Source organism: Aulonocara sp. 'chitande type north' Nkhata Bay, linkage group LG19, assembly GCF_057382095.1.
Source record: "Aulonocara sp. 'chitande type north' Nkhata Bay isolate Kocher_YH1m ecotype deep benthic linkage group LG19, A_spYH_male_GT1.1, whole genome shotgun sequence".
NCBI classification, from domain to species: domain Eukaryota; kingdom Metazoa; phylum Chordata; class Actinopteri; order Cichliformes; family Cichlidae; genus Aulonocara; species Aulonocara sp. 'chitande type north' Nkhata Bay.
This window is the reverse complement of record NC_141362.1, coordinates 26594046-26616459: the sequence shown is the minus strand read 5'-3', so window position 1 is coordinate 26616459 and position 22414 is coordinate 26594046. Positions and strand designations below refer to the sequence as shown.

The following is a 22414-nucleotide window of genomic DNA, read 5'->3' as shown; positions in this document are numbered from 1 at the left end:
CAAAAGTGATTTAATAATTAAAAGGCACATCAGTGCTCACATAGTCCTCTTCTACTCAGTTTGAGCTTTATTACTGCAAACCTCATTCACCCATTCACGTACACATTCATAAAAGTACTTTTTTTTTTAAAGCATGTGCACTTTGAACCTAACACTCACACACTCACATGGATGCATATGGGAAAATTCTTGGTTCGGTATCTTGGAGACTGGAAGAGCAAGGAATCAAACCACCAACCTTCTGATTAGTAGACGACCTCCTGAGTCACAACCACCAATAAATCAAATTATTACATTTATAGATACATTTAATAATTAAACGCACTGTAGTTTGGAGTAAATACGGTCCAAGTGTGGATGAGAGTGATGACTAAAGCATAATGAAAGAGAGAATTGCAGAACGCAGCAGTAATTATCTGCCTTTATAATCAATGAAAGCTGCAAACAGCTTCATTGTTCAATAAATGTTTTCAGTGCTTAGAAATAAATAGTCCATTTTAATAATATGCTTAGAAAAAGCCATATTTAGTTTCTTTCTTAAGTCCAAAAAATATAAATCTACCTATAATGAACACTAGGAGCCAGACTGAGTCACTTTCTCTTAGTCATGTACTGCAAACAATTTGTTTGTTACTGACAGAAATGTGAATTTGAGAATTTATTTTTTTGTGTGCTTTGGACTCGTGTGCACGTCATGACTTGAGCGGGTATACGTCATACTGGCTACACTGAAAGTGCATAAATCATCATCCTTCCTGTCCCTCACTTCCCTTGGTTTCTCTTTTTAGTTCTCGTTACTCTTTAATCTGTCGACAGGCAGAAAGCACTATTGCTGACGTGCTCCAATCAATTTCCCTCCGTCGAGGACAATCAGTTTTTGACGCTCGCTGTTAAGCACAAATCACAAAAGGGAAGGAAATTGGTTAAACGCATTTCTCTGTAGGGATTAAAATGAAACTAAAGGGACACAAGATTACGTAAATCACAAACAAAGATGAGAGCTGTAATTTTACTACTTGATGTTCTGACTTGGAGGAAAAAAGAGAAGAAGCGGCACAAAAAGTACACAACTGAGATAAGGGTTCTCGTGAATCTAATAGGAACAGGTACAAGGAGAACCTTGAGTTAGATGGAAGAAGTGGTGATGATGATGGAAACCATCGGGTAATGATGAAGACAGGAAATGAATACTGAAAATAAAACAGCGAGAAAAAAGTAGGACAAAAAAGGGAAGTGAAGAAACAGAGAGATGAGATTTGAAAAGTAGGAGACATGGATGATTAGGAAAGTGGACCAGAGGAAAAACTTTAGCGAGTGAGGTTTAAATTCAAGAATGAGTATAAATAACTGGATTTAATGCACTAAATCTAAAGTTACCTTACTCCTTTTTAAACATGTACACATATGTTTTCCTTTGTGTGCCATTAGAAACAATACGTCCTCTCAGGAGTTCTAAATTCAATGAAGGCAAAAATTCTACAGTTATAAAGCGAAAGATGTCTTTACCAGCTGATCACCGGGTGCCACGGGTATCAGTTCGACACTCTCTAGCTGAGCGGTGTGATTGAGGAGCGCTTCGGGGCAGCAGTTCAGGATCTCGTCACAAACCGCCACCAACTGACGGCACTGAGGAAAGAAACACGTGCCATTCAGAATATCTCATTTACTTCATAGTAAAACAAAGGACAGCAAAACAGGTTAAATTACTCCAAGGCACAATGAAACGGACGAACATAGAAATAAGTGAGAAACTTACGACAGAGATGATGTCCTTTTCTTTTTCGTAGCCAGTGCTGTTCTGTTGGATGAATTAAAAGAAATGATATGAGCAGAAGGCTGACCAAATGACACCCTGTAGCCTATGTACGACATGCTAATGTTATTGATTTGTGGAAATGGGACAGTTTGACTAAAAACCCATGTCCCATTTCCTCTTCACAGCATGAGTCAGGAAGTGAAAGGCCTCGGGTTTTTAGAGGACACAGAAGCATCCCTGGAGATCTTTAGTGTGTTTTTTCTGGCTTTCTACAATGAATGAATGTTTGCTCTTCACATACAGACGAGTCAGTTATCTTTGGATCAGATCTGCACAATATTCTTTTAGAGTCCACCTATTCTGTTGTGTCATCCAGTTTTAAGCTTTATCTAATTTTTTTCCTGTAATTTTATCCTTGGCCTTGATACCATGATGGCAAACAGGCCCAAAAGGCCCCACACTGTGCACTTAAATGGCACATTTTTACCACAGCAGTCTTTATGATGATTCTCATTCACCTATTCAGCCATACTTGGGGCTGCGATTGGTGGACAACCCACTGAACCACATGAGCCACAGCTGCCCCTATGCCCATGCTGATATTCAGCTCCCCTTTCCTATGCTAAACGAAATGAGTTCTTTCAATATAACTGAAACTTTAACAATTTAAAAGGTCCAGTACTCGTGGGTGCACAGGATTTTTTTTATTATTATATTATAAAATTTGCAAATGGCAGACTTATAAAAAGAGATATTCCTCAACTCCAGCCTTTTATTTGATTCGCGTCAGCAGATACGTTTTGTGAGGAGAAAATTGAAAATCTCTGACGAATATCAAAGTGGCCTTGGCCTTGTTTGCGCTGTTTCATTTTTCAGATTTCTTGGCGTTATTACCCAGGAGTTCACATACTGTACTAAACAGTACACACTCTGCTAATACATTTCTATCCAGAGTGGGTAACACACTGATTTTTTGCTCATAACTGTCACGCAAGATGAACCCATCTTTTAAGACAAATGCTCTCGTTTACTGTACATGAAACATTGCAAACATTATAATGTTAATGTTACAAACAGATCATCTAAACATGCACACATGCACGCACAGACATACACACAGTCAGTATCACAGTTACTAGAATTCATGCGACAGATGTATGTTGGCTAATCTCTGGTTTCTGGGATGAGGGTGTTAATAACGCCTTCCTATGAGCTTTCCTGCGAGGTAGCTGAGTAGTCCTGGGAGCTAAAGAAACAAGCAGAGGCTTTGAACAATGGAGGACAAATGAGGGGTTAAAGGTGAATAGGGCATATGTTTGCACACCATATAATATTCACTGACTCGTCTAATGCCACACACTATTACTGCCCTAAGCTAATTTGCAATGGCCAGCGATGTAATGGGTTACATAATGGATTGCAAGGGGAAACTAATCCCTGTGAAATGTAGCAAGGGATCAACAGTGAACACGGCTGGATTTCTGGGCTAATTAAAGGCTGCGACACAAGGCTGCAGGGAGAGGTACGACGTGATTACTGGCCAGTTCAACTGGTCCGCTTGTGCTTGTGTTCTTTGTATGCTGCTATTCCCCGTGGGGATTACTGCATGAGAGTGGCTGCAAACTGTTATATACACCAAAACAAACCGATAAAGATTCAGATATTCAGATCTTTATTTTGATCCCTACTACGGCAACAGAGTCTTGTCATGGCACATTGCTTGTGAGTTAGGGTGCTAAATGTGTAATAAGTTTGTTAGTTGCTCAGGCTTAAATCACAAAATAAACCAAAGAAAAGATGCAGAAAGCAGAACATCAACGAGTGCCTTGTCCTAAAGCACAAAAGCTGCATCATGTGTAAGCAAGATGCGAACCAAAGCATTATGATTATCATATAAAGGCATGATCAAAGCATTAGGAAAAAATAGATGCAGTGCTAATTTAAGCCATTTGCAGAAGTTTTACATGTCCCTCAATACCACAAGAAAATTAAGATAATCGCAAGAGGCATCTACAGCCATGCTAGAAGGCTTGATACTTTCTGCAGGGACATTTCACAATAATCTGTATAGCATCATTATTAACAATTGGCTTCAAACAAACAAACACAGCTGAGTTTTTCAGATACTGCCTGATCGCTCCCTTCACACTGATGCCTTCAGTTTCGTAGTTATGCTCACAGAATATGTAATATTTACCAAAACACATCCTTATTACAAACACAAGGACTCACCACTGCATTAGTTATGATGTGGTTGGCTGGAGATTGTTCACTGTATCTCTCTAAGCTCCAATAGTTACCAGCTACGCTCCTCCAAACAGCTTTTTTATGTCCAGAAGTTTTAGATGGATTTGGGGAAAACAGCATTTTGTTTGCATCTTTTAAAATGGGATGCTCTGCACATAGACCTAAACTTAAACAAAGTTTTATCTACTGCTGAACTTAAAAGCATCATATAAAAGAATGTCCCCAAAGTTAGGTGTCATTTTATTCTTGAATGACTTTTATGTCCATGTTGTCCAACAAAACAACACAAAACAAAGACAAATCCTCTGAAAATCCTAGAGAACTGTTGCTCAAGAAATGCAAGAAAGTCTGCTCCTTGGAAGCAAAATATAAAGGCATTATGGATGGCTTAAGACTTTAATTTAACATATTTGAAGAACTTAGTTTGTACAAATCAGTGCTGTAAATAGCAACAGCAGCTGCGGTTCTAATTTGGTGCCACCTTTCACACACATTATCTGTTCTGCATAAGGTTCTTTCCTGTAAAAACTCTCACCATAGCTTTATAGAAATATGGTAAAAATAAAGCCAAACCAACGCCTCTACTTTCTGTTGTATTTAAAGTCACGCCACAGGTTATTTCCCTTCAGCAATGCAGTCTGTTCTGCATTCTTTTCTAGCTCTGCCAGAATAGGAAATGACACATCTCAGGTGGGCGACAGGTACAGTTGTGCCGTGAAACTCAGCTGGGCGTGGTGGGAAAACAAAGACCACAAACTAACATTTCTCACTGCTGGTATCACACTAAGAATCAATTACGGGCACCAAAACTGTATGCATGGGCGTGTTCGTGCAAATAGAAACAATGAATCACCCCTTTCTAACATAAGTGAGCATTGAAATTACGAATAATTATTACAAATCTATAAAAAGAATATGCGAGCTTGTCTGTGGTAAAGACCTGACAAAGAAAGAAGCAGAGGAGAGGAAATGAGATAAGACGTAAGGGGTGGGAAACATTTAGTTTTCAACAGCATGTTGTACTGTCACTCTCGAGTTGAATCAATTTTAGATCGCCATCAACAAAAGCAGAACAAGATGCCCACAAAACTGAAACAATGAAATTGATGCAGGCCTATAAACTGTGACTTTGCCAACAAAACACAGCAATGGCACTCACCAAGTTTTGAGCAACAACAAGTTTATTCTGCAGCCAGATTCTCAAGCCTAACCTTTAACATTACTCCAACTATAATAGTTACAGATTAGCCACAGTGTAGACATCAATAAATGGTAGACAATCCCAGTTAGGAAGAGCAGCAAACTTTAAAAAAAGAGACACAAATCTTTCTTCATCTCACCTTTAATGAACGAGAACAGTAGTTTGTGCGTCGCCGCACGGTTCTGCTGCAATACTGCGCTTAGTGTTGTGCCAGCCTGTCTTAAAGATGCTGTTGTGCAGCCAGTGCTTAAAAAACCTAATCTTGATTCCTCTGTTCTTGCAAACTTCAGGCCTATTTCAAAGCTCCCCTTTATGTCCAAAATTTTGGAAAAGATTGTATTTGTTCAGCTGCAATCTTTTCTATCTGGTCACAATGTTCTCGAGAGGTTTCAGTCTGGTTTTAAATAATAATAATAATAATAATGGATTGGATTTATATAGCGCTTTTCAAGGCACTCAAAGCTTTTCATAGCACTGAAACTGCACTTTTAAAAGTCCTTAATGATCTTTTACTAGACTCAGCTGTGCTTTTGGATTTGATACTGTTGACCACAGCATCTTGATCTTTCGGTTGGAGCAATGCGGCATCAAAGGCACTCCAGAGTGGTTCAGGTCATACCTCTCTGATAGGACTTTCTCAGTGAAGATTGGAGATTTTACCTCTTCCACAGCCTCCTGTACTTGTGGTGTTCAGCAGGGTTCTGTACTGGGGCCAATTCTATTCTCTATCTATATGTTGCCTCTGGGTCTTATTTTTAGGAAATATAATATTAGTTTTCACTCATATGCTGACAACACTCAGATCTATCTTCAGCTAAAGAGAAACAGTTCTGCCTCGCTAGAACCTTTATTTCAGTGTTTCGGCGAAGTTAAGGCCCGGATGGCCTCTAATTTCCTGAATTTCAACAAAAATAAAACCCAAGTGATCGTTTTTGGACCAAGTTGCAATTCTAGAACCTCACATTTTAATTTGCGCAGTTTAGAACCGTTTATCAAATCGCATGCAAAAAATTTGGCGGTTATATTTGACAATAAGTTCACCTTTGAGAAACAGATTAGTTTAGTTGTACAGCGGTCTTTCTTTAAACTGAGGCTTTTATCCAAGGTGAGATCTTTTTTGTCTTTTACAAACCTAGAACAGGCAATTCATGCTTTCATCCTATCACAACTGGACTATTGTAATTCTTTATATGTAGGCATTAGTCAGACTTGTCTTGCAAGGCTCCAGCTGTTTCAGAATGCCGCTGCTTGTCTTTTGACACAAACGAAGAGAAATGAACATATTTCCCCGGTGCTTGCCTCACTTCACTGGCTCCCTGTACATTTTAGAATCAATTATAAAATCTTATTTGTGACTTATATTGCACTGAATGGACAGGCCCAGGGTATCTGTCAGACCTACTGCAGCTTTATATGCCCCCTAGAGCTCTTAGATCGGGTGATGTTTTGCTTTTGGCCACACCAAGGTCGAGGCTGGTTCTTAGAGATGATCGTGCATTTGCGGTCGTGGTGCCTAAATTGTGGAATGATTTGCCTCTCCGCATTAGACAGGCTCCTACCCTCAGCCTTTTTAAATCCTATCTTAAAACACATTTCTACTCACTGGCTTTTAATACTGCATGAGAGTTATTTACTTATTTATTTGTTATTAGCTGTTTGGCATTGATGTTAATTGATATTGCTATTTTATTGTGTGTTATTTTATTGTGTAATTTGTATGTTTGTACAGCACTTTGATGAACACCACTATTGTAATTAAAAGCGCTATATAAATAAATACATAGAAATAAATAGGAATAGTGCTGAGCTGTCTTGTCTTGTGGATCATGGTGTGTGTGGCCCGATCAGGTGCTGGGCTAACTTTGGAACAACATCCTGTGCCTTAAAGCTGTTTGCTCCATAGTTGTCTAGGAAACAATGACACGCTTTTATGTGGGTGTAACATTCAGAAAAACAAGAATGGGCACAGCCATGCATGGGCACACACACAACAGGAGGCTAAAACCAACAACAAATGAGATGACAGGAATGTACAGTATGCTCAAACATGGACTGTTGATTGGAGGCTGTGCAACCTATTACAGATCCTTAAAATCTACCAAACTTTACATCAAAAGTCTACACAAGATCTCTTGAGACAGACCTCTGCTGCCTCAGCACGCATGTTTACATACTTGGACTACCCCTGTGTTAACCACCAACTCACAGACTTGCTATAAAAAGACTGGAAGACATAACTATGTTAGATCTCTTCCACTCCTGTTGCTCTTTTCCTTGTTTGTTTTTTTTTTCCATACCTTTTTCAAATTCTGGTCTTTTTGGGATTTCTCTTCTGCTCTTGTTTTTTAACCCTAAAAATAACACAAGCTATAGTTTGACAGCTCTCATGCATGATGACTTTTTCATCCTCTTGCCAATTCATCCTGAGTCTAATTCCGGTGAGCAATAAGATCCCAATGCTAATTTTAAAGATGAAGTAGTTGTGTCCTACAATTCGTTTTATACAACAACAACAAACTTTATTTATATAGCACATTTAAAAACCAGTGGTGTACCAAAGTGCTTAATATTATATTATTATGTGTCTGCTTTAAAACACAAGATTAAAAAATAAAAAATAATTAAATAGATAAAAACAAAAGGGTGTACAATGCCTCTCGTCCTTTGACAGCTCAATAGGCTCCAGCCACCCTGGGCATAGTCCTTCAAGAGTTAAACATTAAAATCTCTTGAGTAACACCTTCACCTTGATGTTCTCATGTGAAAGGCACTATTAAAAGTCTGACTGTTGTTTTTCCAGAAGAAATGGAATTCCAGTTATACTCACGTACCGTTTTATAATGAATTTCCTCAGTTCATCACCACCAATTTCCCTTCTCTGTCCCTCTCTCTTTGCTTGCTGCTTGGCTGCTTCAAAGCAAACTGAGCCTGTGCTACTGTGAAAATCAGACCTGACAACTTTAGTGCGGCATCTTCAACGACACCAGCTGACTACTGACCCCGAGCACCCTCAGGGTGAGAGAAAAGAAACACGCACACACTTAAATATACACAAGCACACAGGAAATAAGACTCCTTTTTTGATGCAAAGGATGTGGTTTGGCTTCTTTAAAAGCCCTTCTTTAGAAAAGACGTCATGCTAAAGGGTGGCCTCCTGACAGGACAGTAAATGCCACAGGGTGGGGTGTGTGATACCAGCCGAGCCTGAAGCAAAATCTTTGAAAATGCTAGTCTGTATGGATGCTTTTAGTGATGCTATGCTGCTAATGCGATTGCAGCAGTACAAGAACGTGTGCACACACGCTGCTCAAAACTGACCTTACAATTGATCTGCCAAGAGTTTTCTATCAAAACCGTTGATATCCAGCATTTATACAATAGATGTGGCTGATGTTTAAGAAGAGGAACCTGAAACAATAGTCATCCTGTTTTCTGGTTAACACATAAGCCCACTAATAATTTCCTCACATGCCTCTGACCTTACTTCACAGAATAGTCTCAGCAGCTCTGAGCAGTTTTATATAAAATAACACCTAGCTTTAAAACACCTGATTATATTCAAAATTTAAAAACAGGAACAAACAAAAGCTCGTCGATAACAAATGGTGATCAACCGGACAATGAAAGAAAACAACAGGGGACAACGCTGATTCAGCTCATAGGATCAAAAAAAATCCCTTCAGAGTCAACAACTAAAATCAATCTTAAATCCATGCTTCCTTCCTTGCCTGCTGCTCACTGAAGCCCATTAGGGTAATGTCCTGTTTTCTAGACCCCAGAGATTGATTTTTAACTACACCAGCAGAAAATACACTTGCTTTTATATCTAAGTGTAGGTATTTTAAGCATTCAAGCAAAGGAAAAAAGAAAAAAAGGATCAACATGTGGAGAGTTATCCAGTTAAAGAGATGAGAACTCTACCTGTTGTGGTGGGCAGGTGTCCAGGAGCTTTAAATAAACCTCTCTAAATACTCAGAGTTCTCTTTCAGCCACAGCTTCTCTCTACTGCTTACTGTCTCTGTATCTCTCGAATTATCTTCCATTCATGTTATCGCTGGAGCTCCATTTTCTTTTTCTCCTCTTCTCTTCTCAACTTCTGTCAGGCTATTTATCTCTAATGTCACCACAGTGCCCAGCTAATAACTTCTCTCTGCTTGTTGCTCTTTGCAGCGCGTCTATCAATCCACACTCCCTCAGGAGTCAAAAGTCATTTAGTAGCGGTGGTGCAATCCCTCTCTCAGTCTCCTCCCCTTTCTCTCCCATACCCTTTGCTTCCCACTCAGCTCTTCCCCCCCTCCTTCCTTCCCTCCCACAGGCACAACAACATATCCAGGCCTGCCTTTCCTGCTACCTGTGAGCACATTTCACCCACCTTTACATGTATCCTATTATAAATATTCTTTCTCCCCACCGCCATTTCTCTCAATCGCACCCTGCCGGGGTAAACACAGACCAAACCAAGCCGTTCATTTTGCCAGCCCTTTTAACCTAAGCGTCTTCAAGTTACAGCTGCCTCCAAATATGCCAGGAATGTAAAGATAAAAATTGCATTACTCGGGCTAAACTGAGGAACAGGGAGTGTGTTTGTGCTTCTGGCTTGCTCGTTTGGGCTTTTTGATTTGAAAAATAAATAAATAAATCGCACAACAGGTTGCAGTTCCCCTTTGGAGGTTTATAGTGTGCATGAGAGTGCTGCTGGAAACATTGTTCAATAGTGTTTGGTTCCTCTTAAAAGTATACACTTTGTGTGGACTCACGAGCACATGTGCTGTGAAGTACTTGTGTTCAATTCTCTGTATTGTAAGAGCAGACAGCTGATAAAAAATATATATTAGTATATATTATATATTAGTTTGTTTGGTTTCTTTTACTGCAATAATGCCATTCACAAGCTCATGCTGAGACTTTGATGCAGTTATTTAGAAAAAATGGGCCTACCTTGTGCACAATGTCTCCCAGCTCTTTGCAGTAACTGAATATGTTCTTGGTGGTGGTGTATGTATTGAGCTGGGAATATTGATATCTGAAAAGAAAATGATTGCAGTTTATATAGAAAAAACTCTAAAAACCAGAATATGCTTAAGAAACAGCAGGGGACCTTCCTGATTTACAATAACTTCAAATTTTAAAAATAAAAAGGTTAGCTTGCTTTCTGTTTACAGACCTGTTGAGCAAAGAGAAGAGGCCTTTGGCTGAGGCGATGAGTTCCACTACGAGCTGCAGAATTGTGGGAGTCAGCTTGGTAGTGCTCCGTCCGTCGTAGCTGTTGAGGCGCCAGCGGGCCTGGATGCCCATCTGTAGGCTGTGAGCAACAGCGCGGTGCTTCTCTATCAGACCACGTAGGTTCTCACCGCCTATACCATAGGTCTGGACACGCACAAAAAAAAACACAAATCCAACTAGTACAGTGCCCTTTTCACTCAAAAAACAATGTGTTACATTAATGATGTTGAATGTTTAATTCACAACACCCCTTCTTCGTTTCTACTGTCCCTTTACAGTTAACACAATATATCGCTTAAGATACATTTGATATAGTGTTCACAACATGTCCCTTTGACTCTGAACTGGATGGAACCTGCTGTGTGTAGCACATCGGCCCCCCGCTCTCTCGTCATTTCCTGTCGCTTCTATTCGGTGTATTTTTGAACAAAGCCAAAAAAATGCATCTAAAATCCTTAGAACACAATCCTCAGCATGTCATTTCAATATAGCTGTGGGGAGAGAGTTCAGAGAATTCATTATACAGACTTTTTTCTTGGTATTGTAGCATGAATGCTCAGCAAAGGCTGTGCGACCTGCACAAAATCCAGCATTTCTTGTTGATGGAAAAATGTGTGTTGTTTCCTGTTTTGTTTTAAGATATGTGAAAAAGTGACCATGTAAGTTACTGTTGTTGAACATTTACTACCAGCATGACAATTGAATTGTTTATTACCCAATCAGACCTCTCAGGTCATCAGGTGCAGAACCAGAATTAGATACAAGTGTGGGTGCTTTCAGTTTCTGTGGTTTTTTTCTTTGGAACAAGCTGCACGTTCGTCTGACCTGAGGTCAATTACAACCGTATCTACATTCAAAGACAAACTTCAAACCTTTTATTCTCACAGGGTTACGCTTCATGACTCTGTGTATGTATATTTTATATGTAATCTTTTGTCAAGGTATTGATATTGTGTTATAGCACAGCTGTTATGAAAAAATGCATGTCTGTTTTAGGTATTTTAGCAATTGTCTGAGCGATTATAAAGAACCATAATGAGTCATTTAAAAATTCCATTAAACACCTGTTTTTCATAAACTGCCCACATGGATCTAATCCACCCAGAGCAATTAAAAAGAAGCACAGCATTTTATAAACAGTCTATCCTGAACCCTTAACTGCATAAATGATCAATCACAGCACAATGCAATACAAGTGAAAAGGGGAGAAAAGCAAATAGATTACACTGTAACAAAGAGTAATATCAATACATAATAATACAATCATATGCTTGTCATCACAGTTTGCTGGCCAGCAGCATGAGACGTGACTCTTTAAAATCACTGAAGGAGGAGCATGCAATTGTCGTGACCCACTCACCCATGGTCAAGAGGCTTGTTGGTACACAACCAGCCGGAACACTGGGCCTGTCAACAAGTGGCCATGAATTTTTCATGGCCTTTTCAACACTGTAGCTGGTAATTATCTAACCATGCGCGTGAACCTGTTTGGTCTACTCCATGTGAGTATCTGATGGGTGTTTTTATGAATGAGCGCAGTGTTAGCGCTTCGTGGAGCATTAAGTCCTGGAGGGAGGAGAGGAAGTGGGCACATGAAGCCACATGCACACTATAATGGAAGCTTGAAAAGCAAAGCTTTTACTTAAGTGTTGCACCCTCATTCGCACAGACTTTGGGTTTGAACTGTTCATGTTGTAACGACTAATCAGTATTAGTTATTTCGGCAGTTTAAGCAGCCTGAGTCTTAGGCTGATGTTTACAGGCTGTTACGCCACAAGAGCTGGAACCCGGCCTGGTACTGTCCTCCTCAATTAGTCCTAAGGCCATTCTGGAGTCCCCTCCACACACACACACAGACACACACACACACACACACAAACACATACGCACACAGAATTTAAGTCTCCTAAAACTTGCTCTTAAAATTGGACAAGCAGGGTAAATAATTAAGCAGCAGAAAAAATGGGATAGAGAATCAAAGGGAATGCATAAGTTTTTTTTTTTTAGTTGACTGCACGATTTCCCTAAAATTTGCATGCAAACTATTAAGCCCAAGCTTTTGTATTCTAAATCTGCTTTGCTTACAGCTGATGCATGACTAGTCCTTTGATCTTAGCTAGAAAACCAAAGTAAGTACTTTACTGTGATATGTTGGATTGTTGTAAAAGTGACAGAAAAGTCAAGTACTGGCTGTATGTTCTGGCTAGATTTGCAACCGATTGACCAACAGCTGCTCATTCCACTGTGCAAACAAAAATAAGGTGTAAAAACACAGCAGTGAGGCAAAATTATATCTCTGTGCTGCTGTATCAGAACATACGCACCACCAGAACATGATAGCATGATTACTGCACCGTTACAATCCGCAGCATAGCAAAAACATGACAAGAGATACTCAGAGATACACTCACCATCACTGTCTACATGTATTATAATATGTAATTCTCATTGCTCACTCACCAGAGAGCACAGTTTCTCCACAGCCTCCAGTATAAGCTCCTGGTGTCCAATCTTATGGACTCCCAACGCCTCCAGGTCCTGAGAAGTCAACTGGAGCAGGTCCACCCCTGATAGATGCCACTGTGCAACTGGATACTGATGCAGTGGGGTATCCAAACCTTGCCGAAGGGCACAAAAAACAACAGGCTTTAGCTGCACACATGGCAAAAGTATAACTGGAAAAGTCCACATACTCATAAAGTCCCATGCATGTGCAGGCTTGAAAATGGTCTTCTTCTTCTTCTCTACCACATGTTGAGTAATTACGTTTGAAAAAGTAAAGACTTGACTGTGAAACACGAGTAGTTTACTAATATCTGAACACTATAGTGGTACCAAAGTAATACCTGTATTATGTGTATTAACTGTGCTATTAACTGTGTATTAAATTAAGCTATGATTTATGATCAAAACCACATCAGTAAAAAGCACAAGTCAAAAACATGATATTTAGAATTATCTCTAAAGCATGGAAATCATTAACACTTCTGTATATATATATAACTACAATATATCAGTAATATGTAAGGATATTTTAATATGCTTTTAAATACTCAAATACTGCTTTTAAATTAACACTAAAATGAAAGTATTTACAGCAAAATGTACTTTTACTGTTCAAGCTGTATAATATATAGAGTGACTCCTTGTCAACAGTAATCCATAAAAAAGTAACATGTTTATAATTACAAAAAAGGAGCTTACCATAAATTCAGAATATTAAAGTTAATCAATTACCTCAAAGCTGTGCTCAGTTACTTTCCTCCACTACTTTAACACGCTTTAACATACCAACTGGGGAGGCCTGTTTATATGACGAGATCTAAATGTACATGACAAGCATTCATATAAACTATTGTTTATGAGGACACTATTTTAGTTGTTGACACTGATCAGAGCTACACTGTTTTGGCTTCTCCCTCTGCACGGGCCACTTCCTCATTCCACCTTCACCTTCCACCTCCAAGAGGATTTGTGTGGCGATTCTATTTCTAACATTACCGTGCGAGCCAAAGTACCTGTGAAGTGATCAAGGCGTTAGACAAGGAAAAGCAATATGTGTCTCACCTTGGAGCCACTTGCTCACTCTCTCCTCGCTCCACGACGTTATAGGCTCCATGCTCGGAGTCCTGTTGCAGTCGCTCGTTCAGTTCCCAGCGGTCCTGGCCGATTTCTACCTCTCTGGGTGGCTGGAAGAAGAAAAAGTAGATCCTGATTTGGAATCAGACGACGACGACGACGACTGGCACTCCTTCTCTCGGGTACAGGTAAGAGTCTCTCACCTGCTGTCAGCCAATAACACAGAACTGTCAGCCTGCACCAGGAGCAAGACCCCTCCCACCTATCCCCCACCCCTTCCTTACCTGAAGGAATAGTGTGTTTACTGCGGCTTTAAGACTTCAGAACTTCCCTCATACTTTACTTTCATGCGCAGTTCACGTCGCCGCTCAAAAAAAGGCGCACGGCTCATGCAGCAATGTGGAAGTATGTATTGCACACAACACCTCAACACCTGTACAATGCAATATAATAACAATGCGATAATCCTGTAATAGCCCTGCGCTACTTGTGGCTGGACCTGATTCAACCTTTTGATTGCCCACAGAAAAAACCGCAGATGCTGTATAGAAAATTAGGTTTATAGAAATATTATGAGCCCTTTAACTCACACCATTGCTGATTTCCTTTTTCTTAAAGCTTCAAAATAGCTGAAAAACACAGAAACTGTAACTTGTTCACTGAGACGCAGACTTAATCCTGTCTTCCAAGAATAACTGTTAGCCGGTTTTCCCGGGAATTTTCCGGAAATGTTTCCTTTTTCATCATTTGAACTCAGCTGACTAGTTATTTTTAGCTATGGATAGGTTAACGTGACATTGCTATAACTTTATAAATATTGTAATAATGTCCAGTAGTTTTGCAGTGTCAGACATTTTCCGCTTGCTCATTTATTTATTGTATAAATAAATATCTTAGGATCATCCTCCTGGAAGAAGAAATATCTTAGCTTATTTGTAAACACATTTTTGACCCACAAGAAACCGCACAGATTATTATAATGCATCAAGTTGAATATATGATGCAGTTATCTACTTTAATATGGCCTCTTTGGCTTCTTATTTCTTCACCATAGGCTCCAATTCTACAGTAAATAATCTCTTAAAGAAAACTGTGAGTACAAAACAGCACCGTGAGAATGTGTGCTCTTGATCAAAATGTACTTTGATCAAGTGTGCTAAAGGGCAAGACCTGATGGAAAGGCTACTGGCATCAAAGAGCTACCCTCTGATATCTGGCACCCTCTGCTGTTATCCTCTTTGAACCAAGAGAAAGAGGCAGAGGCAGGGGGAAAGCTGACCTCATAAGTCAGTAGGCAAAATGACACTGTGCCCATATCCATGTGGCATATATGAACAGTGGCTATTCAGTTAGGTACACATGTTCATCCGCTTGTTAATGCAAATATCTAATCAGCCAAAGATGTGGCAACAACTAAGTGCATTTAGGTATGCAGACATGGTCAAGAAGACCTAAGGATGAGAAAGAAAAGTCACTGAAGGGACTTTAAATGTGACAAGTTTGTTGGTGCCGGACAGGCGGGTGTGAGTATTTCAGAAACTGATTGACTGGGATGTTCCCCACACAACCATGTCTAGAGTTAACAGACAATGATTTGAAGAAAAGAAAATATTGAGTTAGCAACAAATCTCTGGCTAAAAATGTCTTGCTGGAGAATGGCCACATTGTTTTGAAATTATGGAACAGTAATAGTAACAGTAAGAGCATTTCCGAATGCACAACAATTTGTGATTATTGCTGACTGAACCGCTATTGTTACTGTCAGAACTGTCTGTTGTATATTCTACTACGTGCACTGATAACAAAGAAATAACCAGAGCCAAACCCCTTGTATGTGTAGACACACTTGGTCAGTACAGCTGATCCAACTCTTGCTGGGTTAAGATGTTCTCAGCTGAAAATGTGAGAGGAAGAAGAAACAAACTTGTGTGTAACACATCACTCTACTAGCCTGGCAAATCAAGTCTGAACCTGTCCCCAGTACTGCTCTGTGATCAAGTCCTAGATCAAGATCAAGGCTATCCTGTAGTGTTTTGGGGCTTTTTTAAATTTAGAAAGAGCACTTTTATTGGACATGGATCGCTTAAGCTGTTCTTTGGCTTTCCTGTTTTCCAGTCTACAAAAACCTAATAATAGCCTTTCGCATCGTGACTTTTGACTCACTGACATCACAATCTTAGATAGTTGTTTGTTCTTGCTGACTTTGGTGTCTGGGATTGTTTTTGTTTTAATATATATTTTTGTATAGGCATGTCCTTGGCCCACCTACTGGCCAAGCCCAAATACCTGGGCTACAACTTCAAGCCTCAACATGCTGTTTTTTTACTCGACAGTGAAGATTTGCTGTTTGTAGACCGGAGAGGTGTTCAAGCTGTTAGTGTAAAAAAAAGTGTCTGTGTCATTTAGATCTATAACCTGTCTTCTCTTCTTTATTCCTCACTCTTTTCTTGGAATAACTGTAACCCACATAATTTTGTTAGGGATTATTAAAGTATTTTGACTCTGCTTGATTTTCTTTTATAAATTTCTATGCCCAATCAGTATTGCCAGTGGGCTTTATCCTTAATCATTCTGTCCTTTTAACTATTTCTTAATGGAAATTCCACAGATGTTTGAAATATAATAAATCTTTCTTCTCTTTGTTCATGATTTGTGCATGACACAAAGCCAGGATGTATTTTCAGTCATTACAACTGCATCTTGTCCTTCTCTAGTCAGTCAGCAGAGATTGAATAATTAGCTTTGCTTCACTATTGAGCAGCTAATTAATTTGTTCAGTGCAGTAATTTCCTGGTGTCTCTGTTGCATAATCAAATTAATCCTTTGGATTAACTACCCATAAACAGAATTATACTTAACCTTAGATTGTTGCAGATCTACTCATTGTTATAAAGCTGAGTAGGAAAGAAAACATAAAACATAACTGTTTAAAATCTATTAACCTTACATATATCATTTGGTTATATGTAAGGTTGTTCCAACATACACACATATACAAACAGAAATATACTAATACTGCTACTAATAATGTGTTGCTAACCATTTTTCCTGTGTACCTCCCTAGTTTAAGAATAAAGGAGTTGTTAGAAACCCATGTGGTATCAGTCTTGTGTAAATAAAATAGGCTATGTCTACTGTTTATTTTTATTATATGTCGCATTTCGACAGCAGAAAGAAAACGTTTAATAAATGCTGAAATACAGTAAATACAGACAAAGTGCTTGGTTCACTCAGTTGATGTTAAAGAAGCGCAACACTTCAAAATACAGATAAAAAATTGATGTACATCTATGGCACAATAGTAATGTAAACATACAAAAAATTAAAAGAGCAATAGAAATAATAAATCAGAGAAAAGCAAAGGCAATAGATAAGCAGATTTATTTTGAGATGCTTTTTCGAAACCGACTGCCACTTCACAATTGGAGTATCCATGTATTTGCATTTTAATTGCCCTGTTTACAGGGACTTACATAACACAATTCATTGTTTCTCCTTCCGCATGCTCGGTCTCGCTCTCTCTCCTTTTTACCTCTGTGATTTCAGCTCAAAATGAAAATGAGGTTAATCAACAAGGTCAGGTTTGTATCCGTTTGTCTACTTTGCAGGCAGCCCTTTAGGGGGGGCCGAACAAGCCATCTACTTTGCTGCTTCTTGGCTTCAACAGCTCAACAAACACGATTTAGTCATCTTTCCAATAAGCTAGTCTTGCTCCGCTGCACGTGCATATGAAGCTGTATAGAGTCATATTACCCATTTCCTGTTGAAGGTGGGGGTAGGGCATTCCCAGAGTCACTGGATGGGAAACACCTCTGAGTCATCTGTGTAAGATGTGATATCACCACAGCATCATGAACAGAATAAGAGATTCCTTGTAAGTTAGTATAGCAGTGTACAGCACTCCTAACACAAAGACAGTCTCGACTTTCATTTGTTCGGTTATTTGTTTTATCAGGTTTGCCTCCTTTGTTGCTTATAATTTGCAGTTTACATTGTATTGATTTTAGGTCATCCGCACTCTTCCTAAATCTCTTGATGCGACCTTTCAACCCTCTAGATAATCACTTTATTTCCTCCTATAAATTGCCTTTATTTACACCCCTCACTTCCACTGAAGGCTCACACCAAAAATGTCATATAACACAGGATGAGCCGTGCACAGTGGCAAACCATCAGGATCATTCGACTGGTATCCTTGGAGAGGTGGAGAGAGAGAAAGAGGAGAGAGCGACACTTGCCCAGCACATAATGGTCAAGGAATAATGAGGAGAGGGAGGATGAGAGATGATGAAAAGAAAAGGATGGTCTGTCGTATGGCTTCACTGACAAACACCATTACGAGGTGCCATGAGCTTTCTCTTAGCAGCTCTTTTTACCACGGGAGACAAATCAATGGGTTAATGCAATCTCTGGGTGAGCTGTGACTTTCTATATTGCATACAATGTCAGCATGATGCATAATACTCCACTTAGGAAGGGCGATGTCACCTTTTGGTCACTCCTTGATGGTATGAATTTGTTACACGATAAATAGGCTACACATAACCACTGCGATATTTGAAGGGAAAAGGACAGTCAGCATATTCCCTTCCCCCCCCCCTTTCAAACCCCTGTGTGTGGCAATGTTTGTGTGGGTATATGCATGTGTATTTTTTATTGTTGTTGTTGTTGTTATATAGTATGAATATTAATAGAAAACTGCAGTAACCCTTGAGACATTAATTAGTGTGGCAGTTTTTCTTGAGTAAACAGAAGAGGTGCTGCCAACAGGTTAGAAACAAAGTGCAGCTACACAAGAGAAGAAGCGCTTCCTTCTCTAGTTCATTTCTTTTGTGTTTAACATCTTGTAGCACTTAGATAAACAGGCTACATCAATGCAGCAGTAGAATTTTAGACCTAGATAACGCCGCCACTGAAAGAAAGGTGCCAAATTGTGAGCAATTTTCCATTCCACTTAATTTTTTATTTGTGTTTCTGTGAATGCATTGCCTTCCCCATCTTGGTTTGAATCAAAAGTTTATCAGATCCACAACACAAGGCGTTTTTTTATGCCCTCCAGTTGCCAATAGTAACCAAAGCTGGCCAAGAGCAAAATCCACTTAGCAGTGAATGAAGCGGAGAAGTGTTGAGGGTGGAGGGCTGTATTATATCGCTGAAGATTACAAGGACCTTCACAAGAGCTGTTGTCAATGAAGAGAATGCTGCATCAGAGTAATGGCCGGAAAGAATAAAACACCACCGGTCACGACCTTTGATTCTAGTCTTTTCTGCTCCCTTCTCTTGAATTCTTTACATCATTGTGTAACCACAAATGTTATGTAATGTTTGCAACGGTGCATGTCATTTTTAGACCCAGAGGAAGTGATGATGCAGGTCCAAAAGCCAGTGTGCACTAAATGTAATTTCATTGAATTAAAAATTTGAGAGGCCTGGCTGAGGAAAGCAGTGCCATTCTGGGTAGGAGAACTCTATTGGACTCTGCACTGGCAAGTCCATCTGTGATCAGTATATTGTGCAATCCAATATTCCTCCAATGCTTTTAGCTGATGGTGATTTAAAGGTTCCTCTTTGAAAGGCCAAGGATCTTTACTCCTCTGATGCACCTGCTGCACCACATCATCAAAGAAAGCAGGCCGTTCCATCGGCAGCAGGCTCCCGGTACGCATTACGTAGTTGCAGATCCACTCTCTACCAGATGATGGCGCGATCAGACTTGGGCGGAACAAGCACAGAAGGGGGCTGGATAAAATCCTGCCGGAGCCTGCCAATAACAGCTCGAGTTGCATCCCCGCTCGTACTACAGAGCCACACTGAGGTCTCTGCGCGTATCGCATAGCGTTAGGAAGCTGGCGGACAGAAAGAAGTCTTGCCGTTCTGACTGGATGAATTCACGAGCGCACAGGAAGACGTAAATAAAGATCCGATACGGCGTCGATTGCAAGGACAGCCCGTGCTCCGGATAATTCCTTTAGGTGGCATTAGACTCTCACACAGCCTCATTAAAGGAGCTTGGATCAGTGTTGCTCTCTGCGCTCTTCTCTCCCGCTTGTCAAACCAAAATCCCGAGCAAGCCAACGCTCTTACCTGAAAGGACACGCTTGCTTTGGGTGTGTGTTTGTGCTGTTTCCAACAGGATAATCACTTTCAACAAATACGCACGAGTTACCCATCGTCGCCGAAGTCAAATCACGGGGATTACGTTTGTTTGCAAAGCTCTTGACTGCAGAGACCGTATGTGTGTCCCCCTCCGCTGTGTAGAGAGCAAAGTGCTGATAAATCTCCTGTGACTGGACTCGGGACCTGAGTGAGGAGCTTCTCGGAACTGCACTTGACAGGAGCGGTTGGGACGAACCAGGACTGACCAAAATTCGCACCTGAGGGGGAAACTGAAAAACCGGCGAAAATGCCTCTTGCACAAATCGCGGAGCCATGGCCCACAATGGAACTAGTGCAGCTCGAAACGGAGGTAAAGAGAGGTGACAGTGTTGGCACTGGGTGCATGGCTTGGGCGGATTTTTTGTGCGTTTTTGCGCATTTTGTTTTCAGATTAAAATAGCCAACATTTGCGTGTGCTTTTTCACGAACAACCCCACATCCACTGTGTTCACCATTCACTACTTTCTATAAAAAGTGATTGAGAGTAAAGTTACTTGAAACGACTGAATAAAATGTGTATTTGTAATTGGGGTAACACAAGTTTTGCAATCAGACTGACTTGTCCATTCAAAAATCTTCACTGATATTCAGGTTTTTGGGAGGGGTAAAAGAACCAATCCAAAGCTTTGCCGGGCTCCCTTAACCAATAGAAAAATGCTTCATTATTATCAGTTCATTTGAGAGCTTTGGATTTCCCTAAAAGTAGCTTAAAGACCCCCACCCCCAGTTTAATTCACCTTCTAGTCAGTCACTGAAGCTCACGATCAATTCAATTGCAAAGCTCAACTCCACAGGGTAGATTAGTTTGTCGTGCCGTGTAAAGGCTCATCTTCACACTCTCTCACTGTTATCACCTCTATAGTGGCTTCTATAGATCGCTGTTTGCGGTATATAGGGTAATCACAGTGGGAGAAGCTGTAGCCTGATTATGGTGGGTGATAGATTTCAAGTCTAAGTTTGACTCTTATAATTTAATGCTAATGAGTTGCAGGTTAAACTGTAAACATTTGTCCGGCATAGTGCACAGAAACAACCTGCTTACACGAGGGAGGATGCCTGCTATCAGATTTGAATGCTATCTGGTGTCCATCTGTAAGCCCTAGGGAGGTGCACACAATATAAAATAAGCTATAAAAAAGTGCACGATACACACCCAAGATGCATGTAAAGCAATATAATCAAAAATGCATGCATATCAGTGTTCAGCATGCTTTTTCCTCATATTTCACTTCAGAACTTATAGAATTAGGGAAATAGTGAGAGAGATTTGTAGCCACAGTGTTGTCCACCCTCCTGTAATTGTGTTGTTGCATTATTATTAATGAGCACTTCAGGTGCTGCTTGCAAGCTACCACATTTATGGTTATGAAGGAAAAAAAATCAGACTGCAATCTAGTCTAGTCTCTCTAGTTTGCTGTGTTTTAAAACAAAACCTGGCTTGTAGTAATGATACTGACAGTAGGCACAGTCTGGTTGTTTGGATTTGCTCTTTTTAATTACCCCTGCAATTAAGTGGGTAAAGTGATGTGATGCTCCTGTTTCAGGTGCCTGATCTCTACAATGAATAGCTTTGTGCATACTACTGCAAGTCTCCTCAATCAGCTTTGCGAGATCTGTCATTTAGAAATGAAGCTCATTTTTCTACCTCTCAGTCTGCATAATCATTCTGATGTGATAGCAGTGGGAATTTAACTTGGTTAGAGAAAATGTGAAATTGTCTAAATTTGCTCTATTAACCTAACTGCAACACAAGAAATATCCCAGACAGCTTAACAAGTCTTCACAAATTAGACCCCTGCAGTTAATATGAAGATTTGGAAATTGAAAAATCTCCCCCTACAGATTCAGTTACGGCAGTTACTGTTGGAGGAGAGAAATATGAGTCTAAGAGTATAATGAATGGAAAGAAAAGTCTTTGGTTAACATTCAAACAGAGTCATCTTGACATCGTTTGTTCACGCAGGCACCACTATTGACAGTATTCTGCAGCATGTGAGTTGGCTGAGTAGCATATCACAGCTGAACAGATGGTGGTGCAGAGCCTGTGAAGAGTGCTAAGTTTAACGCTGTGAAAATGCCCTGCCTTTGGAACGTGTTATAGTTACAACTCTGTGAATCAAATCTGTGCAATTCCTGGTTTAAAAAAAAGTGTGTGTGTGTGTGTGTGTGTGTGTGTGTGTGTGTGTGTGTGTGTGTGTGTGTGTGTGTGTGTGTGTGTGTAAAAAAAAAAAAATAAAATAAAATAAAATAAA

The 22414-nt window shown here is 40.0% G+C and overlaps 2 protein-coding genes across 8 annotated transcripts in view; one reads left to right on the top strand and one right to left on the bottom strand.

Moving 5' to 3' along the window:
• The window catches only part of cnksr1 (connector enhancer of kinase suppressor of Ras 1), a 30001-nt gene extending 14130 nt beyond the window's left edge, over positions 1-15871 (bottom strand). For 2 of the 6 annotated variants that reach the window (XM_086275554.1, XM_086275553.1), the window contains exons 1-6: positions 13995-14231; positions 12888-13045; positions 10369-10571; positions 10143-10227; positions 1757-1798; positions 1507-1626 (exon numbers count right to left, since the gene is read on the bottom strand). In XM_086275554.1, the coding sequence (XP_086131680.1) occupies positions 1507-1626; positions 1757-1798; positions 10143-10227; positions 10369-10571; positions 12888-13045; positions 13995-14046 (660 nt within the window). In that variant the 5' untranslated portion in view covers positions 14047-14231. Of the gene's footprint in view, positions 1-1506; positions 1627-1756; positions 1799-10142; positions 10228-10368; positions 10572-12887; positions 13046-13994; positions 14260-15852 lie in introns of those variants that run through there. The other 4 variants (XM_086275552.1, XM_086275551.1, XM_086275555.1 and 1 more) reach the window with 4 other exon arrangements.
• rps6ka1 (ribosomal protein S6 kinase a, polypeptide 1) overlaps positions 14030-22414 on the top strand; it is a 50670-nt gene continuing 42285 nt past the window's right edge. Inside the window, exon 1 of one of the 2 annotated variants that reach the window (XM_086275560.1) lies at positions 14030-14194. In XM_086275560.1, the coding sequence (XP_086131686.1) occupies positions 14045-14194 (150 nt within the window). In that variant the 5' untranslated portion in view covers positions 14030-14044. Of the gene's footprint in view, positions 14195-19785; positions 20473-22414 lie in introns of those variants that run through there. The other variant, XM_086275558.1, reaches the window with a different exon arrangement.